The sequence below is a fragment of the Myotis lucifugus genome, unplaced genomic scaffold, assembly GCF_000147115.1.
Source record: "Myotis lucifugus unplaced genomic scaffold, Myoluc2.0 scaffold_280, whole genome shotgun sequence".
Taxonomy (NCBI): Eukaryota; Metazoa; Chordata; class Mammalia; order Chiroptera; family Vespertilionidae; genus Myotis; species Myotis lucifugus.
Genome location: NW_005871328.1, coordinates 1053909 through 1075280, shown reverse-complemented (window position 1 = coordinate 1075280; position 21372 = coordinate 1053909). Strand labels below are relative to the sequence as shown.

General features: G+C 49.6%; 1 protein-coding gene across 18 annotated transcripts in view; it reads left to right on the top strand.

Moving 5' to 3' along the window:
- Positions 1–21372, top strand: part of EPS15L1 (epidermal growth factor receptor pathway substrate 15 like 1) — a 97558-nt gene that overhangs the window by 39648 nt on the left and 36538 nt on the right. For 17 of the 18 annotated variants that reach the window (XR_330431.3, XR_002831858.1, XR_002831859.1 and 14 more), the window contains 7 exons: positions 2304–2461; positions 4840–4996; positions 5243–5328; positions 9793–9865; positions 15760–15921; positions 16532–16729; positions 18421–18585. Coding sequence is in view for 15 of the 18 variants with exons in the window: in XM_023763279.1 (XP_023619047.1) it covers positions 2304–2461; positions 4840–4996; positions 5243–5328; positions 9793–9865; positions 15760–15921; positions 16532–16729; positions 18421–18585 (999 nt within the window). In the remaining 3 variants the exon portion in view is untranslated. The remainder of the gene's footprint in view (positions 1–2303; positions 2462–4839; positions 4997–5242; positions 5329–9792; positions 9866–15759; positions 15922–16531; positions 16730–18420; positions 18586–21372) is intronic. The other variant, XM_023763277.1, reaches the window with a different exon arrangement.

Sequence of the window (21372 nt, the reverse complement as noted above, 5' to 3'; positions counted from 1 at the left end):
AGCAACACCAGCCAGGGCTTGCCAAGAGTTCTTAAACTACACTGATTTTACCAGTGGCCATTAGGTTCAAAAGTGGGAGAGTGTGTCCCCTTCAGGAATAGGGCCAACTGGAGGAATCAGATACAAGAATGAGCATTTCGGGGGACCCACAGTCACCATGCTCCCTCTCCCCCACTTCTCTCATCTGCAAGTTAGTGATGCCCTGTCTGGGACTTCCCCAAGGGCCACCTGTTCCTGTTCATGGCCAGATGTGGGGTGAGGCTCCTTCCAGCCACCAGGGTCTATTCCAGGGGTGGGCAAACTTTTTGACTCGAGGGCCACAATGGGTTCTTAAACTGGACCGGAGGGCCGGAACAAAAGCATGGATGGAGTGTTTGTGTGAACTAATATAAATTCAAAGTAAACATCATTACATAAAAGGGTACGGTCTTTTTTTTTTTTTTAGTTTTATTCATTTCAAACGGGCCGGATCCGGCCCGCGGGCCGTAGTTTGCCCACGGCTGGTCTATTCCCATTCACTGGGGGCCTGCGGCTACAGAGCCAGCTTAAACCTAGCTCTAGGGGAAGTCTGCCCTGTATGGATTTGTCGCCAAGCAGGCATCGGGATTTTGCTCTTGACATGCCCCGATACCCCAGAAATCAGGCAGCAAGGTTATTCTGTTTGTGCAGCAAACGTCAGGACTTTTGTTGTCCCAGACAGAAACCGTTCTCCCCTCAGCTCAGCCTGTCTGGCCCACTGTGACTTTTTCCTTGGGTTTCTTGGCATCTGAGGTTTAGTTTGCTCCAGTCACTTAAGACAGCAAGCCTCTTCTTCACTAGAGCTCCTGTATGCACATCTCTTCTGACTGTGTCCCACAGCAGATGGGAAGCAGCCTGCAACTCACATCAGGTAGCAAATAAAACGCAGGTCTGTCTTGCTGCTGGAATCCTCTCTGTCGGAGCCCTTGCTTCTTGGATTGGGCCCATAGGTCCTGAAGAGTCTCCGACCCGTCCCTGGCTGCACCAAGTCATTGCCCGAAGCCCCGACTGAAACAGTCTGGGCGACGTGGCGCCCGGCTTCCGAGCCTCGCTCCGTGGGCTCCTGGTGCTCGCACCGGGTGCTGCTGGATCAGGGCACTGAAGGGGGCTGTTAGGAAAGGCAGATGAGGAGACACTTCTCTAGAGAAAGGGGCTGCCATGCTGTGGCACTTGGTGCCATGAGAGTGCTGAAGGTCAGAGGTGACACATCCAGAATTAGCAATCGAAGAGGCCTATTCCCAAGCATCCAAGGGGCCTTGAAGCCCCTGAATTAGGAGTCGCATGGGTCCTAGAGCACCCTTGGTGGCATTTGTCCTTTTTATTTATTTATTTACTTATTTTATTAATTTCAGAGAGGAAGGGAGAGGGAGAAAGAGAGAGAGAGAAACATCAATGATGAGAGAGAATCACTGATCATCAGCTGCCTCCTGCACGCCCCATACTGGGGATCGAGCCCGCAACCTGGCACATGCCCTTGACTGGAATCAAACCCGTGACCCTTCAGTCTGCAGGCCGTTGCTCTGTTCACTGAACCAAGCCGGCTAGGGCGCATTTGTCCTTCTTGAGTAAACTTGAACAGGCTGTGTGAGAGGCCAAGCTCCACAGATGCCAAAGTCGCACTGCATTGGTCTGCCAGAATGCTCTCCCTCGAGAGGCTTGGGCATGCTCGTCAGAGGCCCCCCATCAGGGCTGTGCACATGCCGATACCTCATAGGAGCACTCCTGTGTCACATAGAGTCAGGGCAGGGACAGAGGATGGAGTACAGAATCTTGGCACTGTGGGCATCGAGACACACCTGGCAGTTGCAGGGAAGGGTTTGCAGACAGAAGATGGCAGACGGGAAGGCTGGCGTGAGAGCTGGGCCAGTTCTTAGGAGACAGGCCTTCCATCTCCCGTCTCCTGTAGGTGGTCAGAAGGGTCTTGCCCAACACAGTTGAAGCCTCTTCTGGGACATCACTGGCGTGTCCTTGGCAGTGGGGGTGGAAGAGCTGTTGGTGGACAACAGCTGGGTCTTTACCTCCCTCTCAGTGCAAGGGGAGAGTGGTGGTGTGATGGGGTGCAGAGAGGTACAGGCTGGCCACTGGGTGAGATTGACCGAGTTGGCAATAAACTCTCTTAGTCTCAGTTTCCCCTTTTACAGAACAGGGAGCCTGTCTGCCCTCTTGGCTCATTGGGTTCTGAGGAAGGTTTTCTGCTAAAATACACGTGAAAACACTTTAATAGTGAATATTTGTAGGTGTTGAAAAGCTTGAGGATTAACCATTGTACAAAAACCACCTTTCAGCCAACAGTAAACTGGGTGGTGCCAGTGGCAGACAAGATGCGCTTTGATGAGATTTTCCTGAAGACCGACCTGGACCTGGATGGCTATGTGAGCGGCCAGGAGGTGAAGGAGATCTTCATGCACTCTGGCCTCAACCAGAACCTTCTAGCACACATATGGTAAGGACAGATAGACGGATATCTGCTCCTTAATATTTGGGCTTCGCTCTGTGGAAGATTATAGTGGCTGTGGGTGGCTCAAAGGGGCCCCGTGGAAATGAGGCTGTGCTGTATGAAGGGTCAGAAGGATAAGTAGGACAGGAGGGTGTGGCAGTCAGGGATGGTCAGGGTGCCTCCTCAGCCCTGCAATGGCCTCTGTGTCTGTCCCTTACTTTATTCTCACCAGGCTGATGGGGGCTGAGCAAGGTATAGGTATAAAGGCCTGGACCCTATATTTCGTGCCTGTCCTTCAGCAGGTGGGTCTCCTGTCCTGCTCCCCTAGAGAGCTCTGGGGTGACCTGTTTGAATGGCTAAGACCAGTTCCTGCTAGTGATTATGCTGATTCTAGCGGGAGGTCAGCCTTCATCACAGTCTTTTGGGATGGAAGCACTTGGCCACCTGTCGGGGAATATGCAATAAGAACCCCCAAGGCTCCAGCAGGGCCAACCTGGGCAGTGAAGGTTGTAGTTGCCTGCCCTAGAGACGGTGCCCTTTGCAGGACAGTGACTGGGCATACTGTTGGTGAGACTGGTTTGCACCTCAGGGCTGGGTTGAAGAGCAGGGCTCACTCCCACTTCCCTTTGGGGCCAGCCAGAGCCATGTTCACATCACTGGGGTGGCTCTTTTTGTAACTGGGCAGTGTTGAAAGTCACTTCTTAGCTTTGTCCTCAGAGCTCAGGACCTTCGGGAGCTTCACTTGGGGTTATAAGGAGAGAATTTTCATGTAATTCTGGAGAAGTGAGTCCTCCAAGTAGAGCAGTAATTCCATGTTGTAAAGGGAGGCCTCTGCCCAGGAAGTGGGCCATGCCATCCTCAGGAACACATGACACCCAAAGTTGGTCACAAACCAGCTGAGGGAGGCCCAGCTGCAGCCCCTTCAGATCCAGTGTCCCTTTGTAGAAACCAATAAACACCTCTCCTTTATCACTTGAAATGGACGTACACAGAAGTCAAAGGCCCCGATCATTACTGAAAGGGACAATGCAAGGGAAGAAATTTATACCATATACCCCAACCTGTAAGTGGTGTAACAACATGTAAATGACACAATTAAAGCATAAATCCTTTGGGATTAAAGAAGGAATGCAGAGGATTGCATATAGGGAGTGAAGGGAAAGGGCATACTGTGTGAGTTCTAGAATCACCGCTAGGAAAGTGAGACAACAGTCTAGGTTAGTCTGCAGCTGACGGTGGAAGGGGATGTAACTGAAAGGAGAGAACAGGGCAAGACGGGTTGCAGAGGGAAAACAGGGACTAGGCCTTTCCCCTAACAGCACCTACTGCCGGGTCAGTCAGCACAGTGCCAGGACCAGCATGGACCTGACAGCACCCACACGTGGCCTTGGAGCCCGAGACCCTTGAGAGATGGGAGGTGCTGGAGAGAAGCACAGCCTAAGCTGCTGTGGGCTCGGTGTGCAGCAGGCTGGCCCTCTCAGGCAGACCGAGAAGTAGTTGCAGAGTGAAATTGTGCCCTCAAACTGTGATGGAACAAAGACTTTAAAATGAGCCTTGATTAGCGACTTTCAGCCGTCTCCATGCTCCTATGCTCCCTCTGGCCCTGTTCACGGACAATGTTTGGGCCTGAGTTTGCTCAACATTCCCAGCTCTCCTTGCTGTGCATTAGAAAATGATTTCATTTCTGCAGTGACTCCGCGCAGTGGGAAAGAGGCTACATGTGAGTGGGCAGTGACTGAATGAAGGGAAGACCTTTCTGGAAGACGTGGAGGCCGAGTCCTTACCATGAAAGGCTTCCCTTCCCATAGCAGCCAGCTCCTGGTTCCTGAGGTGTCATGGAGCTTATATGCTGCCTTGCCTGTCTGCCAGGACAGCAGAAGGCCATGTGGGCAGTGACACCTCAGCAGGGAGGGACTGTCCTGTGCAGCATAGCCTTACTGGGCTTTTCAGGCCCGTCCCCTTACAGTGACAACCCAAAATGTTGCTGCCATTGTCTCCATTGGAAACCAGTGTCCCAGGCCGTTCAGTGACCCAGGGCCGCAGGAATTGGCTAAAGATCTGAGTGCTCATTGGCTCAGCTTCCATTTCCATAGGAATGACTGCTCTGTCCTGGACCGTTGTGTCCACCACCACTATACGATAAATAGCCAGGAGGGAGTCCCCTCCTGCCCCCAGCCCCTCCTTGACCAGTGTCTGGGTGGGAGGCCAGGACTGATCCCCAGAGTAGGATGTTTAGTAGAAAAGGTGTTGCACTATGGCCTGTTGTTTTTATCATCATTATCCAGTTTTTAAAAGCATGGGTCCCGTGACTGGTACTCATTGCTCCAGGTGAATCCTGAATCTGAAGCCTGTGATGTGTAATTAGCGTCCCACATTTCTCCCAGGGCCCTGGCCGATACGAGGCAAACGGGAAAGTTAAGCAAAGACCAATTCGCATTAGCTATGTATTTCATTCAGCAGAAGGTCAGTAAAGGCATCGACCCCCCTCAGGTCCTCTCGCCGGACATGGTCCCACCCTCAGAGAGAGGCACCCCTATCCCGGTGAGTAGCCACTGGCACACCCCTGTTGTATTTGAATCTCTTCCACAGCCCGCCACCAGGTGGCGCTGGCAGCCTGTGTGAGTCTTCCCCACGGGGCTCTGGTGTGTCTGGATGCCCAGTTAGTTCTCAGGCCTGGGGGTTGGGGGAGACATAGATGACATTATCCCTCATTCTAAGACCTACTAGTCCCTGCTGTGGGGTGAGTTCAGTGTGGTAATATGTAAGAGTGTCTGAATTTGGTTCCAGGACAGCTCAAGTTCTCTTGGGTCGGGGGAATTCACTGGTGTGAAGGAACTGGATGATATCAGTCAAGAGATCGCCCAGCTACAAAGGTATGTGAGAGTGGCTTCTTCCCCTCAGATTCCGAATCTCACACAAACCTACCCCAGGTCGCTATCAGAAGTATTGGAGAGAGGTTCAAAAACTCCTGGAAAGTGACCATCCCTAGTTTGTTCAGCAGAAGTAAAGGGACACAAATTCTCCTGCATTTCTGAAGTGACTTAATGAGCTTGAGTATATGAGTCTTCAGTTGGAGCCAGTGGGCTGTGGGGTCTCAGGCAGGTGGTAACCAGGCAGCACCGGCACCTCCCTCCACCTTCCCCAAAGGCCTTGTTATCTCTGACACATAAAGTGACTGCGACTCAGGTGGCAAGTTAGTGGCTTAGGATTGACAGCTAAACTGTTAGAGGGGCCTCACGTCCAGGTCTCCAGCTCCATTCCTCGGTTTCCCCACATGTGAATGAAGGCTTTGGACAGGGTGTTGCACTCTCAGAGTCTGGCATAAAGAAATATGCCCACTTCCTGTAGGTCCCTGTGTTCCTCTTCAGAACTGCATCCTCTTTGTTTGTTTTGTTTTGTTAATCCTCACTGGAGGACATTTTTTCTATTTAATTTCTAGAGAGGGGGAGGGAGGGAGGGAGAAAGAGAGAGAGAGAGAGAGATCAATGTGAGAGAGGCACATCGATTGATTGCCTCCCGCTTGCACCCTGACCGGGGCTGCAGCTTGAACCTGCAACCCAGGTACGTGCCCTTGACCAGGAATTGAACCTGAGACCCTTCAGTTTGTGGGCCAACGCTCTAACCACTGAACAGCTCACCAGCCAGGCTGCATCCTCTTTTTAGTTAATTCTGGGAAAGGGGGCACTTTCCTTACTTAGGGACAGTGAGCAGAAGGGCCAGAAACACTTTGTCCTCCATGGGAAAGAGAGCACTTGTAGGATGGGGCAAAAGTAGGTTTATAGTTATGAGTATGCAAAACAGAGTTTACTCTTGTATTATTACTTACTAGAGGCCTGGTGCATGAAATTCATGCACTTGTGGGGGGTCCCTCAGCCCGGCCTGTGCCCTCTCACAGTCTGGGAGCCTTTGGGGGATGTCTGACTGACGGCTTAGACCCGCTTCCCACAGGGAGCGGGCCTAAGCCATCAGTCGGACACCCTTAGCGCTGTCACGGAGGTGGGAGAGGCTCCTGCCACCGCCACTGCACTCACCAGCCATGAGCCCGGCTTCTGGCTGAGCGGTGCTCCCCCTGTGGGAGTGCACTGAGCACCAGGGGGCAGCTCCTGTGTTGAGCGTCTGCCCCCTGGTGGTCAGTGCGTGTCATAGCGACTGGTTGTTCCGTTGTTGGGCCAAAACCGGCTCTCTGACATCCCCGAGGGGTCCCAGATTGGGAGAGGGCGCAGGCCAGGCCGAGGGACTCCACCAGTGCACTCTCAGGGCCGGGGAGGGACATGGGAGATTGGCCAGCTGTGGAGGGACAGCAGGAGGGCTCCGGGGTGTGTCTGGCTCCTCTTGCTCAGTTCCGATTGGCTGGACCCCAGCAGCAAGCTAACCTACCGGTCAGAGCGTCTGCCCTGGTGGTCAGTGTAGGTCACAGTGAGCAGTTGAGCGGCCTTAGCATATCATTAGCATATTATGCTTTGATTGGTTGAACGGCCAACCAGATGACCGGATACTTAGCACATTAGGCTTTTATTATATAGGATTGTATTTTTTTCCATAGGAACAACTGTAAGCCTACTTTTGTCACCCCCTGTATTTATACAAAAATAAAATGGCAGTATTTTGCCAGAGTGGGTTGGATTCCACTCACAGCTGGGGGCCCTCAACTACAGAGGTATGTGTGAGTGGCTTCTAACCCTCTCAGAGCCCTGAGAAAGCAAAGGCAGGTCAGATGTCAGGTGGGACTGGTTGGGTGGGTCACAAAGCCTGAGCCTGGACTGCCTGCAGAAGCCAGACTCCCCTTCATGCTCAGTCCAGAGGATGGCCCCCGTTCTCCCCCTAGTTCCAGGGGCTGTGTCCTCCAAACCGGAGATCAATCAACCTCGCAAGGCGGAGAGGGTCTGTGAAGGCGGAGGCCAGTGTCCTAGAGCCCCATCAGGCTGTTAATCAGGACAGCAGGTGGAGGAGCATAGGGTCCTATAAAGCAAGGGTTGGGGTCTTAGGAGGGGCATCAGTGTCCAAGTCAGGCCAGGGGAGCCTCTACAGCTGTGCAGCCTCTGACAGCAGGAGTGTTCCCTCTGAAGGTGAGAGGCCAGTAAGAGCATCTATCTACAGGAGGCTGGGCCTGGAGTAGCCCCAGATGGCAGCTTTGAGATGAACTCAGCAAGCTGTTGCTGGTGGGGGTTGTGGCGACACCTGCTGCCTCTCCCTTTACAACGTGATCCAATCATAATGGGTTGGGTCTAAAAAGGACATTGTTAGGTAGTTCTTAGGCTTCTGGAAACGAATATTCAGATGGTTACCGTTGTTTCATATCTGGCAGAATGTCCTAAAGAAGGCCTTCTTGTGCAAGTGCTGGCAGGGTGCATTGGCCAGTGATGTTCCTGCCACCGAGACAGCCCCTTTGGGCACAATAAGAGTGATTTAGTGCATACAGCAAACTGCTGTAGACTGTGGGGCTTAAAAACACTTTTACCTCTTGAGGTTCCAAGATCAAGGTACCAGCAGGTCTGGTGTCTGGTGAGGTTGCCTCCTGGTTCATAGATGGCTATCTTCTCTCTGTGCCCTCACATGGCAGATGGGATGAAGGAGCTCTCTGGGGTCTTTTTTATAAGGGCCCTAATCCTGTTCATGAGGGCTCCTCCATCCTCCTATTACCATCACTTTGGGGGTTGGGGTTTCAGCATATGAATTTGAGGGGCACAAATGTTCAATCCGTAAGGAGAAGAATGAGACTGGTTTCTGCCACCGGGGGTTGATAGCTCTGTGCAGTTGAGGAGACAGGCAGGGCCCCACTGAGCACCTGGTGTGCATAGTGGCCAACCACAGCCTCCTGCTAGGGGTTAGCTGGGGGCAGCCCTGGGACCCGGGAGCCTCACTACCACTTTTTAAAAAATATATTTTATTGATTTTTTACAGAGAGGAAGAGAGAGAGATAGAGAGCTAGGAACATTGATCAGCTGCCTCCTGCACACCTACTGGGGATGTGCCTGCAACCAAGGTACATGCCCTTGACTGGAATCGAACCTGGGACCTTTCAGTTCGCAGGCTGATGCTCTGTCCACTGAGCCAAACCACTTAGGGCGTCACTACCACTTTTTGCTGCCAGCCTCTAAACCCCACCCTACTTGCATCTTCAAATTTCTCTCCATGGCTCCCCCAGCCAAGCTTTGCTTTCCTCTTCATGTTGTCTAGAACGTTCTTCCACCATGTCTGCCATTCACAGACCACCTCCCTGAAGAGCACTTTCCTTTCCTTATTCTGTTGGGTTTACTTTGTGGCCCTTAGATTGTATTCATTTGTGCATTGATTTGTCACCTGTCTTCCCACTGGACTGTGAGCTTCATGAGGGTAGGAGCCTCTGGTGGTGTGTCCCCAGGTCCTCAGCCCTCGGTGCTTCCAAGCAGTAGATGCTCTCTATTCAGTGATCGAGTGAATATAGGATTTGAAGAAGATTAAACAGCTTAAAATATCACATATTTATTAATGCACAGCTCTATGGATCAGAAGTCCCAAGGGGCTTGCCTGGGCTCCCTGGTCAGGGTCTGACAGAGCCAAGGTCAAGGGTGCTCGCTTGTTCTCCTTCGCTCCCGAAACATCAGTCTTTAAAGTCCTCCTCACCATGGGCATCACTCTGACTCCCTCTTTGAAAATCCTTTGCTTTAAAGGGCTCTCAGGTCCACAGTGGGAGTGATGCCTTATCGCATCCACAGGTTTTCCCCATGCTTTCAGGCGAGGGGATCACCTAGGGCAGTGGTCGGCAAACTGCGGCTCGCGAGCCACATGTGGCTCTTTGGCCCCTTGAGTATGGCTCTTCCACAGAATACCGACTTCTGCGCATGGGCCACGAAGTTTCAATCGCACTGTACATGCGCGCCCACATGTGGTATTTTGTGGAAGAGCCACACTCAAGGGGCCAAAGAGCCGCATGTGGCTCGCAAGCCGCAGTTTGCTGACCACTGACCTAGGGCAAATGGTCCCTGGCATCATTCCTAGATTTCCGTGGGTTTCCATAGGGATGGATGGAATTGGGTCCTTTTTTTTTTTTTTAAATGTATTTTTATTGATTTCAAAGAAGAAAGGAGAGGGAAAGAGAGACAGAAACATCAATGATGAGAGAGAATCACTGATCAGCTGCCTCCTGCACGCCCCCCACTGGGGATTGAGTCCACAACCCGGGCATGTGCCCGTGTCGGAATCGAACCCAGGACCCTTCAGTCCTCAGGCCGACGCTCCATCCACTGAGCCAAAGCAGCTAGGGCTGGAATTGGGTCTTGAGAAGTCAGGTGGAGAATCTGCACTGTGGTGACAGTTAACTTACTCTGTGCTTTCATGAAATATCTTTAAACACTCAGGGAGAAATACACACTGGAACAAGACATTCGAGAAAAGGAAGAGGCCATCAGACAGAAAACGAACGAGGTGCAGGTAAGCATGGTGCACCTTCTCGTCAGGTTGTCCTGTGTCAAATGCAGGGCAGGGAGTTTCGTCAGTGGTGGCAGGATGGGGTCATGGGGAAAGTGGCCCTGCACTCACTGGGAATTGGAGCTCTGTGGGCGTTTCCAAGTGAATTTTCTTAAGTTCCCTATAATCATAGACAGGGGCTTTAAAAATTTATTGAGATATACAATTTGCATAATGTAAAATTCACTATTTTGGAGTGTATAATTCAGTGGTTCTTAGCCTAATCATCATCTCTAATCCTAGAATATTTTCATCACCCCAAAAAGTTACCTCATAACCATTGGTAGTCACTCCCCATTTCCCCTTTCCTGGAAGACTCTAATCTGCTTTCTGTCTCTATGGATTTTTAAAAAATATTTTTATTTACTTTTATAAGTATATTTTTTATTGATTTCAGAGAGGAAGGGAGAGGGAGTGAGAGGTAGAAACATCATTGATGAGAGAGAATCATTGATTGGCTGCCTCCTGCATGCCCCCCACTGGGGATCGAGCCCAAAACCCGGGCATGTATTCTGACCGCGAATCGAACCATGTAGTTCATAGGTTGACACTCAACCACTGAGCCACACTGGCCGGACTGTCTTTATGAATTTGTTCTGGACATTTTATATAAATAGGATCGTATAACATGTGGTCTTTTGTGTCTGGCTTCTTTCAATCAGCCTGAATTTGTGAGGTTCAGACAATGGCCTCTAACCTGTCTTAGAACATTCTTGCTCCAAGTGTTTCCTAGTGGAGTGGGTGGTGGTGATGGCAGAGACTGGGATTGTCTAACTACCTGGGCTCAAACTCGGCTCTCCTTAGTAGCTTGATTTTGGACAAGTTACTTAATTTAATGTCTCTGGGCTTTGTGTGACATTGGTAATGAGTGTTGTACTCTTCTGGGTTGTGGGGCTGGAGCATGGGGTCTGGCACATGCTCAGTACTCACTTGGGGCCAACTCAGCTATTCAATGAGCAGAGGGGAGGTTGCACCAGGAGCAAAATGGTCAGCACCTGGGAACTACACCCTTGAAGAGACATAAGTTCCTGCAACGTCCCAGGTGTGAATGCAGAGAGAAGGCACTGTCCCTGGGAGAGGACTTGAGTTGGCCATGGGTCCCTGAGCTGGGACTGGCTCTGCGTGGGGTTCTTGAGTGCTTTGAACTCAGAGCTGGGGGACGGAGGAGCACAGTGGAGCAATCAGGATGCCAGTCCACCACATCCCACCTTGGTGACCATGGATGGGTGGCTTAGCTTCCCAGCCTTCATCTCTAGCTGGCAGGGAGGATCAGTGCATGGGCTGCTCTGCATAGAGCTGAGACCAGCATTTGGTCCCAGTGTGTGCTACATGAGTGGCTGGTTTGTTCTGGGCCACCTCTTAGGGTGGGGACCTGAGTCTGGGCTAGGGGAAGCCAAGTCAGGCTCACAATCCTTCTACCTATTCCCTGCATTTACCCACGAGGGGCTGGAACTTTATGAGACATGGGGTGGATGGCACTTGATGCCTGTCCACTGGCCCTGTGAGAAATGTCCTCTGTCATAGCTGCAGTCTGCAGACAGGGTGGGGTGGATGTGTCTACTCAGCTTTAGGACTTTCATTGGTTCACACTCTACTGTGTCCAGACCCTTCTTCACTGGTTTCTCACTCTCTCTGCATATTTTTTTAATATGTTTTTATTGATTTCAGAGAGGAAGGGAGAGGGAGAGATAGAAACATCAATGATGAGAGAGAATCATTGATCGGCTGCCTCCTGCACGCCCCCTACTGGGGATCAAGTCCACAACTTGGGCATGTGCCCTCGACAGGAATCAAACCCGGGACCCTTCAGTCCACAGGCCGATGCTCTATCCATTGAGCCAAACCAGCTAGGGCTCCCTCATGTCTTAACCCAGCCTGAGTGGTTCTCCCTTCCCACCGCATTGCCTAAGCATTCTGATCACTGAGGATCTGGGTGCTGTAATGTCATTTAACTACCAAGGAAACCAGTCACTGGGTCTCCGGCATCTGCTCCCAGCCAATTCTGAGAAAGCCATTGGGTCTTTGCAGATATTCAATCTAAAGTCCTGCAGCTACTGTCCCCTCTGGTCTGTGGCAGGCATGGTGAGACCCCCTGGAGCCCCTACTGGTGGGCTCCAACAGCGTACCCCTGCCAGCTTTATGACACTTGGGTACATGTGCACCTTGATAGACCCCCCCCCTCCCCAGCTGGGAGGAAGCCTAATTCTAGCCAGGCCAGCCCAGTTCTTTGGAGGCCTCCTTTGTAAGCTGGCTAGAATGATGGCAGCTCCTTGGTCAGGGACAGAACAGTATATTTTTCTTACAGTTCTATGAAAACAGGTTTACCTTTCATTCCTGTTGCCTTTTCCCAGATGGGTCAGGCCAGGATATCATGCATCACACCTGCTGGCACAGCTGTGGGTCAGGGCCCAGTGTGGAGTGGGAGCCCTTTGTTCCACTCAAGTCAGTTTATGTTTGGTTTTAAGCAGCAAAAGCTCAGCTCAGCCTCAGCCCCCACAGAGCTGTTCACGTCACCTCCCTCCCTCATCCTGCCCTGGGCATCTCTTAGCTCAATTTCCTTTGCTACCCACTACTGTGCTGGTGAGGGCCTGCGGCATCTTTTTGTTTTGTTTTTGTATCAACAGTTTTACTGAGATATAATTCACCCATTTGAATTGTATAATTCAGTGGTTTTTAGTATATGCACACAGTTCTACAACCACCACCACCACAATCAATTATAGAACATTTTCATCACTCTAAAAAGAAACCTTATTCCATTAGCCATCACTTTCCATCCCCCTCCCCCAGCCCATGAGAACTAATCTGCTTTCTGTCTCTATGGATTTGCCTGTTCTAGACATTTTATATAAATGAGATTATACACCAAGTGGTCTTTTGTGTCTGGCCTCTTTTTTGTGTGTTTTTTGTTATTGTTGTTAATCCTCACCCAAAGATATTTTTTCCATTGATTTTAGAGAGAATGGAAGAGAGGGAAAAAAGGGGGACAGAGAGGGAGAGAGAGGGAGAGAGAGACATCAATTGGTTGCCTCCCACATGCGCCACAACCCTACTGGGGCTGGGGATCGAACCTGCAACCCAGGCATGTGCTCTTGACTGGAATCGAACCTGGGACCCTTCAGTCCACAGGCTGATGCTCTGTCCACTGAGCCAAACTGGCTAGGGCATCTTTTCATTTTCTTGATGGTATCCTTTGAAGTACAAAAGTTTTAAATTTTTGTGAAGCTCAGTTCTTTTATTCCTTTTTTTTTTTTTGCTTTTGGTGTTACATCTAAGAACCCACTGCCAAGCCCAAGGTCATTAAGATTTATCCCATGTTTTCTTCTAAGAATTTTATAGTTTTAGCTCTTTGACTTATTTTGAGTTAATTTTTATATATGGTGTGAGGTAAGGGTCCAGCTTCACTCTTTTGTATGTAAAGATTCAGTTGTCCCAGTGCTCTTAGTTGAAAATGCTATTCTTTCCCCCACTGAATGGTCTTGGCACTCATCAGAAATTCAATTAGCCATAGACATGTGGGTTTATTTCTGGACTCTCAGTTCTATCCCATTGACCTCTATATATATCTCTCCTTATGCCAGTACCACACTGTCTTGATGACTGAAGCTTTGTGGTAAGTTTTGAAATAAAAAAGTATGAGTCTGTCAACTTTGTTTTTCTTTTTCCAGATTTTGTTGGTTAGACTGGCTCCATGGTTGAGTGTTGACCTATGAACCAGAAGGTCATGGTTAATTCCTGTCAGGGCACATGCCCAGGTTGCGGTCTCAATCCCCAGTATGGGGCTGCCAGGCAGCCAATCAGTGATTCTCTCTCATCATTGATGTTTCTATCTCTCCCTCTCCCTTCCTCTCTGAAATCAATAGAAACATATATTCAAAAAAAAAAAAAGATCGTTTGGTTAGTCTGGATCCCTTGAATTTCCTTATGAATTTTGGAATCTGTTGACAGTTTCTACACAGAAGCCAGTTGGGGTTCTGGTGGGGATTTCATTGAGTCTGTGGGTTGTCTGCATTATTTCTGTTCTGTCTTTGCTCAGACACCTCCCCCACTGTGACCCCAGTGCCCTTCCTAAACGCGCTGATGAGTCTTTGTCTCTGCAATGCTCTTTAATGGCTCCTTATCCATTTCGGAACAAAGCCCAGATTCTTTGACATGCCTAGGCTGTTGGCCACCTGCTGCCACACTTCGTCTCCCCCTCCCCCATCACCTGTCCTTCCCTCAGATGTGGTAAACCTACACCCCGACTCTCCACCACCAACCCCCTTTCAGACATTCTGTGTTATCTCCCAAACGTGTCAGACTTGAGATGTGCTCTTTGAATTAAAGGTCAGGGGCAGGGAGACTGCGGAGTAGAGAACGCAGCTCTCCAAAATAACTCAGAGATGCATTTTGCCTGTTGAAAGAAGAGAGAGCCGAGATGTTCTTGTCCTCAAGGCAGGGAGAGGGAGACCATGCACAGTCTTCTGGTTTTGTCCTGAAAAGGCATCAGCCACCTGCAGCTCTGGCCAGCCCTGGGGATCAGCCTTACCACTTGTCCTTCCTCACCCCCACTAGAGATCCTCAAATTCACCCCTTTCTTTGAGTCCACAGCTACCACCTTGCCTAGGCCACTGTCACCTCTCCCTGGACCCAGCCTGAACCCTCTGCCCACCGTCCTGGCTCCCTCTGTTGGCTCCTCAGGCTACATTCTCTTCTGCCATCCTATTTCAGATAGATAAGACATTCCATTGGACTTGTCTGGTTGAAAATCAAAGATGAGAGCCTCCTGTCCCCTTTGGTCTCCAGGGATGCAGTGGATTTGCTCCCAGGAGGCCTTCCCTTGTGCATGTTTAAGGAGAGACAGCTATGCATATTCTCCCCTTCCTGTTTGCACGAATGCCAGGGTGCAAAACACATGTGCTCTGTTGCGCACCTTGTTCATTTCACATTGTAACTGGGAACTTGAGATCCCTTGAGTGGGCTGTACCGTAAGTCATCAGCCAGCCCTGCCTGGTTGAATTTGCATTGTTGATGATTTTGCTGTTACAGATGTTTATGTTGTCACATGTTCCATATACTTCTAGGATGCTTTTCCCAGGAGTGCAGTTGTCAGGGCCAAGGATTCCTGGACTGGCCATCTCTGTAGATATGACTGACTTGGAGGGGCTTTAGCAGTGGAGAGTCAGCAGGTCCCACGCCCGCATTTGAACAGTCTCCAGGGGCTTCCCACTGCAGAAGCCAGGCAGCCTCTGCCGCCCTCATCCTGCTTCCCTTTGCTCCACTGGAATGGACATCCCCACACCCCTTGGAGCTCCCTGGCCCCTTCCACCAGGCCTCTGTATTGGATCTTTGAATTTACTTGAGACTGGTGAACACGGGGCATGACTGAGATAACATGGTCACATTCCTGCCTCTTTTTCTGGTTGCCACCTGCTTGTTCTTCGGGTCCATCCTAAGTGGTACTTCCACTGGGGTCTTCTCCACCCATGTAGCATCAGTCTGGTCTCCCCATACCCCCCGTGACTCCACCAGCACCCATGCTGTCTCTTCGTGCCTTTCATCCCAGTTCATTTGTGTTTAGATGTCTCCTGTCTCCTGCCCACCCCCAGCCATAGGTCCCTGGAGAGCTCTTTTCATCAGGGACCCAGCCCCTCTCCCGGTGCCTGGCCTCTCTTAGGCCATCGGTAAATATTTGCTGAAGGGACTTAATGAGAGATTGAGCCAAGTCACCCAGCTGAGATGCACACATTCACAGTGGGTGTGTGCAGGGTGCCACCCCGAGCACAGATGTCCAGGGGCTCCAGCCCAGGCTGTAACCTGTTATATCAGCATGGCTCGTTTTCACCAGTCTCAAGTAAATTCACACAACCCTTCCCTAGGAATTACAAAATGACTTAGACCGGGAAACAAGCAGTTTACAAGAGCTGGAAGCTCAGAAACAGGATGCCCAGGACCGCCTGGATGAAATGGACCAGCAGAAGGCCAAACTCCGAGACATGCTGAGTGACGTCAGGCAGAAGTGCCAGGATGAGACTCAGATGGTGAGTCCCGCTGGAGTCCAGCATGGGGAGGGAGCTTCCCAAGGGCTTCTCCAAGCTCACGATGACCTTGAAACACAATGTGAAGAACCCTGCTGGTTTGATAGAGTAGTTGGACATATCATTTGGAAAAATGTTTACACATTTGGGATTTGACCTCAGTCTCACTTGCCAAGTTGAGGAGAGATCAGCCTTGATCCCCAGGAACCTATGTGTTGTTCCTTGATCCCCAGGAACAACCTACCCTGGCCCGCGCCTGACAGCATGGGAGTCCAGCACACCTCTCTCCTTCCTCTGCTATCCTACCTGCTTGTTACAACCAGGGAGGCCCTAGCCTCAGCAGATTATAAAACCCTCTTAGGCCTCGTATGGGGACATTCAACCACTAGGACAGATTGCCTGTGTTTGTTCGAGCTTGAGCTTGAGTTCCTCTTTATCCCAACGTGACTTTCTGTTAGTCACATGGGTGAGCATGTCTGCCTTGTTGTTTCTGTCTTTGTTTTGGGTGTAGAGGGCCGTGAGGAAGTCAGGTGTCTGGCCTCCCTGGCTTAGCTTGTTCAAAAACCGTGAACTAAGAATTCTCCCTTTGGAGCCATATTTCATCTTATTTCAGATTTCCTCATTGAAGACCCAGATCCAGTCTCAGGAATCTGACCTGAAGTCCCAGGAGGACGACCTGAACCGGGCCAAATCGGAACTGAACCGGCTGCAGCAGGAAGAGACGCAGCTGGAGCAGAGCATTCAGGCTGGAAAGGTTCAACTGGAAACCATTATCAAGTCTCTGAAGTCCACACAAGATGAAATCAACCAGGTATCTCCCTGGGAGCAGGCCCTACCAAGGCCTAGGGTTTTCTGCCAAGCAGAGCAGCTGCCATGAGCTGTTTGACTGGCGGGGCCAAGTGTCTGCCCTGAGGCCTCTTGTTCCCTTTGCTCTCACTCACTTCACTAGCGTCCTGCCACCTGGAGGTTAATTGCTGAGAACCCCTGGTGTGTGTTCTAGCATCATGCTGACTTTGGTCTCACTCTTTTCCCTTCCCTGCCTGAGTGGGCAGGGGCAGAATGAAGGGCATTAAATTAATGGCTCACTGGGAGAGAGCCTTGGGTTCAGGAAATGATCTCATCAGCCTGGTTCTCCCATAAGCATGAGTGTGGGAGACATGTCCAGTGCCTCTCTGTTCCCATGCAATTTGAAGACTATTACATTGAGGAGGCCCCAACCTATAATGAGCATTGTTGAATGCAGCGCCCTGTTCAGGTCTTCAAGCTTCCTGGGCAGCCCCTCCCTGTCCTGCTCTGATGTGAAGGCCATGTGGCCTCCAGCGCTGCTTACCAGCAGAGGGAGAGCTCTTTTCCTGCCCACTATGTGCGACAGCCATAGCACTCCCTGCTGGCCCTTGGGTCTCCCTCGTACAAAATGGGGGTTATGTGTGCCCTCAGCAGTATGGAAATGGCTATTTGTGCTTCCTTCCTTCCTTTCTTTTTTTTTGTTAATTCTCACCTGAGGACATTTTTTCCATTGCTTCCTCAAAGAGAAAGGGAGGGAAAGAGGGAGAGAGAGAAACATCGATATGAGAGACACATGGATTGGTTGCCTCCTGCATGTGCCCTGACCAGGGGCGGGAGTGAACCCACAACCCAGGTACATGCCCTTGACCAGGAATTGAACCCAAGACCCTTTGGTGTGCAGGCTAACACTCTAATCACTGAGCAACACCAGCCAGGGGCTGTGCTTCCTTTCTTAACTAAATAGAACTTTTGTTCTCTTTGACAGTTTACAGACAAAAATTTATCACAAACATGTACTGGGGGGATTTAATAACTAAATTGTGTTTTGTTAACATCTGTAGGATTATATTAAATATTTTTAGAATTTGTAAAATCTTCATAGGAGCCAGGATATAAGAGTATGTTATTAATAATAATGATAATGATAATAACAGTAACTGCTATTTATTAATGCCCACCCTGCCAGACTCTGTCTTACTTATGATTTCCAATGGTTCACTTTGGAGAAGAGGGAACAGAGAGGTTAGGTCACCAGCCTGAGGTCATGCCGTGTGTACGAGACATTTAAAGTAAATGCCTGGGTCTGCCTGACCTCATAGGTTGTCTTCCTTTCCTGGGCCTCACACGTCTCCTCCAGGACAAGGAGGAACAAGTGGGTAATAAAAACCCTATAAAAGAGAGTATTACTTTGAACAGATTGTGAATCTGGGTTTTGTCTAATTTCAGTTTGTTTAGAATTGACAAATGTTTGTTTGAACTCATGCCTCTCTCAGGGGCTGGGCATACAGAGAGGTCTTCTGGGGCCATGAGAAGGACCTTGTCTTGGTTTATGAGGGTTCTCACTTCTTGTAAATATGGTGACAGGGGTCACCTACTCCTTATAGATGGGTAATTTAGTTACCCACACGAGTTGCTCAGGGTTATATGAAAAACATGTCTCACTTGAGAATTTTTCCCTAAATGCCACTTGATGCAAGTGATGTCTTTGTTGTGCAGGCAAGAAGCAAACTTGCCCAGCTGCACGAAAGCCAGCAGGAAGCCCACAGGAGCCTGGAGCAGTACGACGAGGTGCTCGATGGGGCCCATGGCGCCAGCCTGACCAACTTAGCTGACCTGAGCGAGGGTGTCTCCCTGACAGAGAGGGGCGGTTTTGGAACCATGGTAAAGGTGGAATAAATATATTCTGGTCCTGGGATCAGGTCCCACATTGGGATCCGAGAATGCCCCTCCCACTCGGTCCAGCACTTGCCAGCTTTGTTCTATCCAAGTGCAGGGCGTTTCTCATTTTCACTGCTGCTTTGAGAGTCCCCACCAGCCACGCAGCCCAGCGTATGTGGCCGTGCTTCATCCAGGGCAAAGCAATGGGATAGGCCTGACCCCTTTGTAAAACCACTTTTTAAAAGACTTCCATCTCTGTGGGCCAGTCACCCAAATATGGAAGGCTTCCCAAACTTAACCAAACTTGGATCAGTCTCCTAAATTGTGAAACCCACATCCTGCTAATGGAGGGACTGAGGAAATGTGTTTGTCTGTTTCCACAAGGAGCACCTTGAAAATCAAATGTATTGATAAAGAGAAAGAAAATAGCCCTCTTGAGACATTGCTGTCTCACCTCCGAATTGGCCTCTGTTTTGGTTACATTTGAAACCGGGCACATGAGTCCAAACCTGAACCTGGGGGTCCTGATCAAGGCCCGAGGGGCTGTTAACCTCTTAGGTTGCTGTGGTCTCTCAGGCTTCTGGCATCCAGCAGGTGCTACTTTTTCCTTAGATTGCCACGCCTCCCTGTTCCCACCAGTCTGCCTTTGTAGCTCTGAGCCCTGGTGTGTGCTGTTTCCAATTCAGTCTGGCTGAGGAGAGTGTCTCTGTGCTCTTGAGGGTGCCAGTGGGGCGTGGTTGGTCTTGATGGGCTTGTTGTGCTTTGCTCCCAAAGCCTTTAGCAGCTCACCTTGCACTTCATCTCTCTCTTCCAGGGCTCCCCTTCCAAGCCCTCCTTCTGCTCCCAGCTTTGTTTGCTTCCTGGATTCCTTTCCTCCTTGTAATTGGACAGCCTTTCTCGCTCTCAAGACTCGGTTCTTTATGTTCATTCCTTGACATGTTTCTTTTCTCAGTAGCCAAGTACTCAGTCCCAAGAATTTACGAGGAAGCTGAGCTTCCTTCCCCACATTGCTTAGAATATGCTGGTGGTGTTCTCATCTGTCTCCTCTCTCTGGCCATCATTGCCTCCCTCAGCCATTCAGACTCCTCACTCTTGTGGAATTGTAAATAGGCGACATATCCGCTCTTGGGCCCATCGTCAGCTTGAATGTAGACGATGAACGTTCATTCTTCATGAAGTGCGTGGGACAGAATTTCCTGCTTGGGGTCTGGCTCCCTCAGTGTGTATTTCAGCTTCACAACCCTGCTCTTACTTCCCCCCTCCTCGTCACCAGTCCCCTCCCATGGCTTTCGGCTTGTCTGATTCTGTGCTAGTTCAGGGAACACCTTGCTCTTAAACTGTTTGGCAGGGTTTGAAAAAATTGGTTTCCTTGGATAAAAGTTGGCAGTGAAGTGGCAGTTTGCAAGTGGCCAGTGATTCCTCCTTCCCCATTGCCCACAGATTTTTTTAAACCTTTCTTTATTTTTGTTCTTCTAAGTGGAGCAGTGTTTACATGAGAGTCAGTTCATCTTGGAATGTTGATGTCAGTTATGTTACATAGAAACTTGCAACTGATACCTGAAAGAAAAACTATTTATCTTGTACAAATACAGTTTTTAAAGCATTTTTTTGGTTTGTTTCCATTTCTTAATAAACACTTTGAAGAGGGCTTTTTATTTACTCCTGAACATTTCAAGACTGCTCCAAAGGAGAGGGAGCTCTTAGTTCTCTTCGCGAGGGGTGAAAGTGAGGGGTTTAGTCCTAAGATTAGTATAACCACAGAGCTGCATCTAGAACTTTCTAAAAGCCTAGGCACTACTACTAAAATTACTAAGTTTAGTGTTAAGCTCACACTGTGTTACTTTGTCCAAGAGACACAGGATTCTTAAAGTCATGGTTATGTCTTTTCTCTCATTGGATGATGAGTATGTTGACCTCTTGCCCTTGATGTCAATATCCAACCAATCTGTCTAGTAGAGAGTAGGTTATAAGTCAACCCCAATTTAAACCTTGCTGAGAACTCATCCTGAAAGATGGTTGTCTGTCACATCCAGTCCCAGTGACACACAGGAGCCAGTGTTACTGACACTCCACAGCTGATTATTAAATAGGAATTTTGTTAGCTGGTTGTTCAACTTTGATAACTTGAAATCGGCCACAACGTCTTTACACCACAGGAATTGGCAGAATCTGCCCATCAGGGCTTTTATTCCAGAAAGCTGGTTCACCAGTACACCACTGCCCAGTCCCATTTAAAGGGAAGGAATGTCACAGAAACCCCTTTGATGTCCTTTCACAGGTGTCATTTCTATTTCCTATGAAGTACAAAACTTGAGACTGGTCACTGAACTTATGTTTGAAGGTATTTTAACCTTTGCCAAGGGACATATCATTCATACCATGCTGGTCTGCTGCACTTGTATTTCCCAAGTTGGCAGATGGCTCATTTCTCGTGGGTGGAAAAGATTATGGTATCTCTGTACCAGGGGAAATCTAGTTTTCTGCTCTGAATCTGTGAAATGGAACCCAAACCCCCAGTGGTTACCCTAACCACATGAGTCTTGCTAAGGTCTTCTGAGGCTTTTCCTTTGAAGGGGAGGGAGCAATGGCTGCCTCAGGGAGATAATTGCCCCTGGGAGAGAGTGGAGACCTGACTTTCAGTTTAGGGTACTCATGGTTGGAGCTTCCAGAATCAGTCTTTTCTCTGACATTGTCCACTGGTATTTGGCAGTCTTTCAAATGATGATGGAAAACACTTTTAAAAAGCAAATCAAAACAAATCCAACCAACTTGTAAATTGGTGCCAATTAA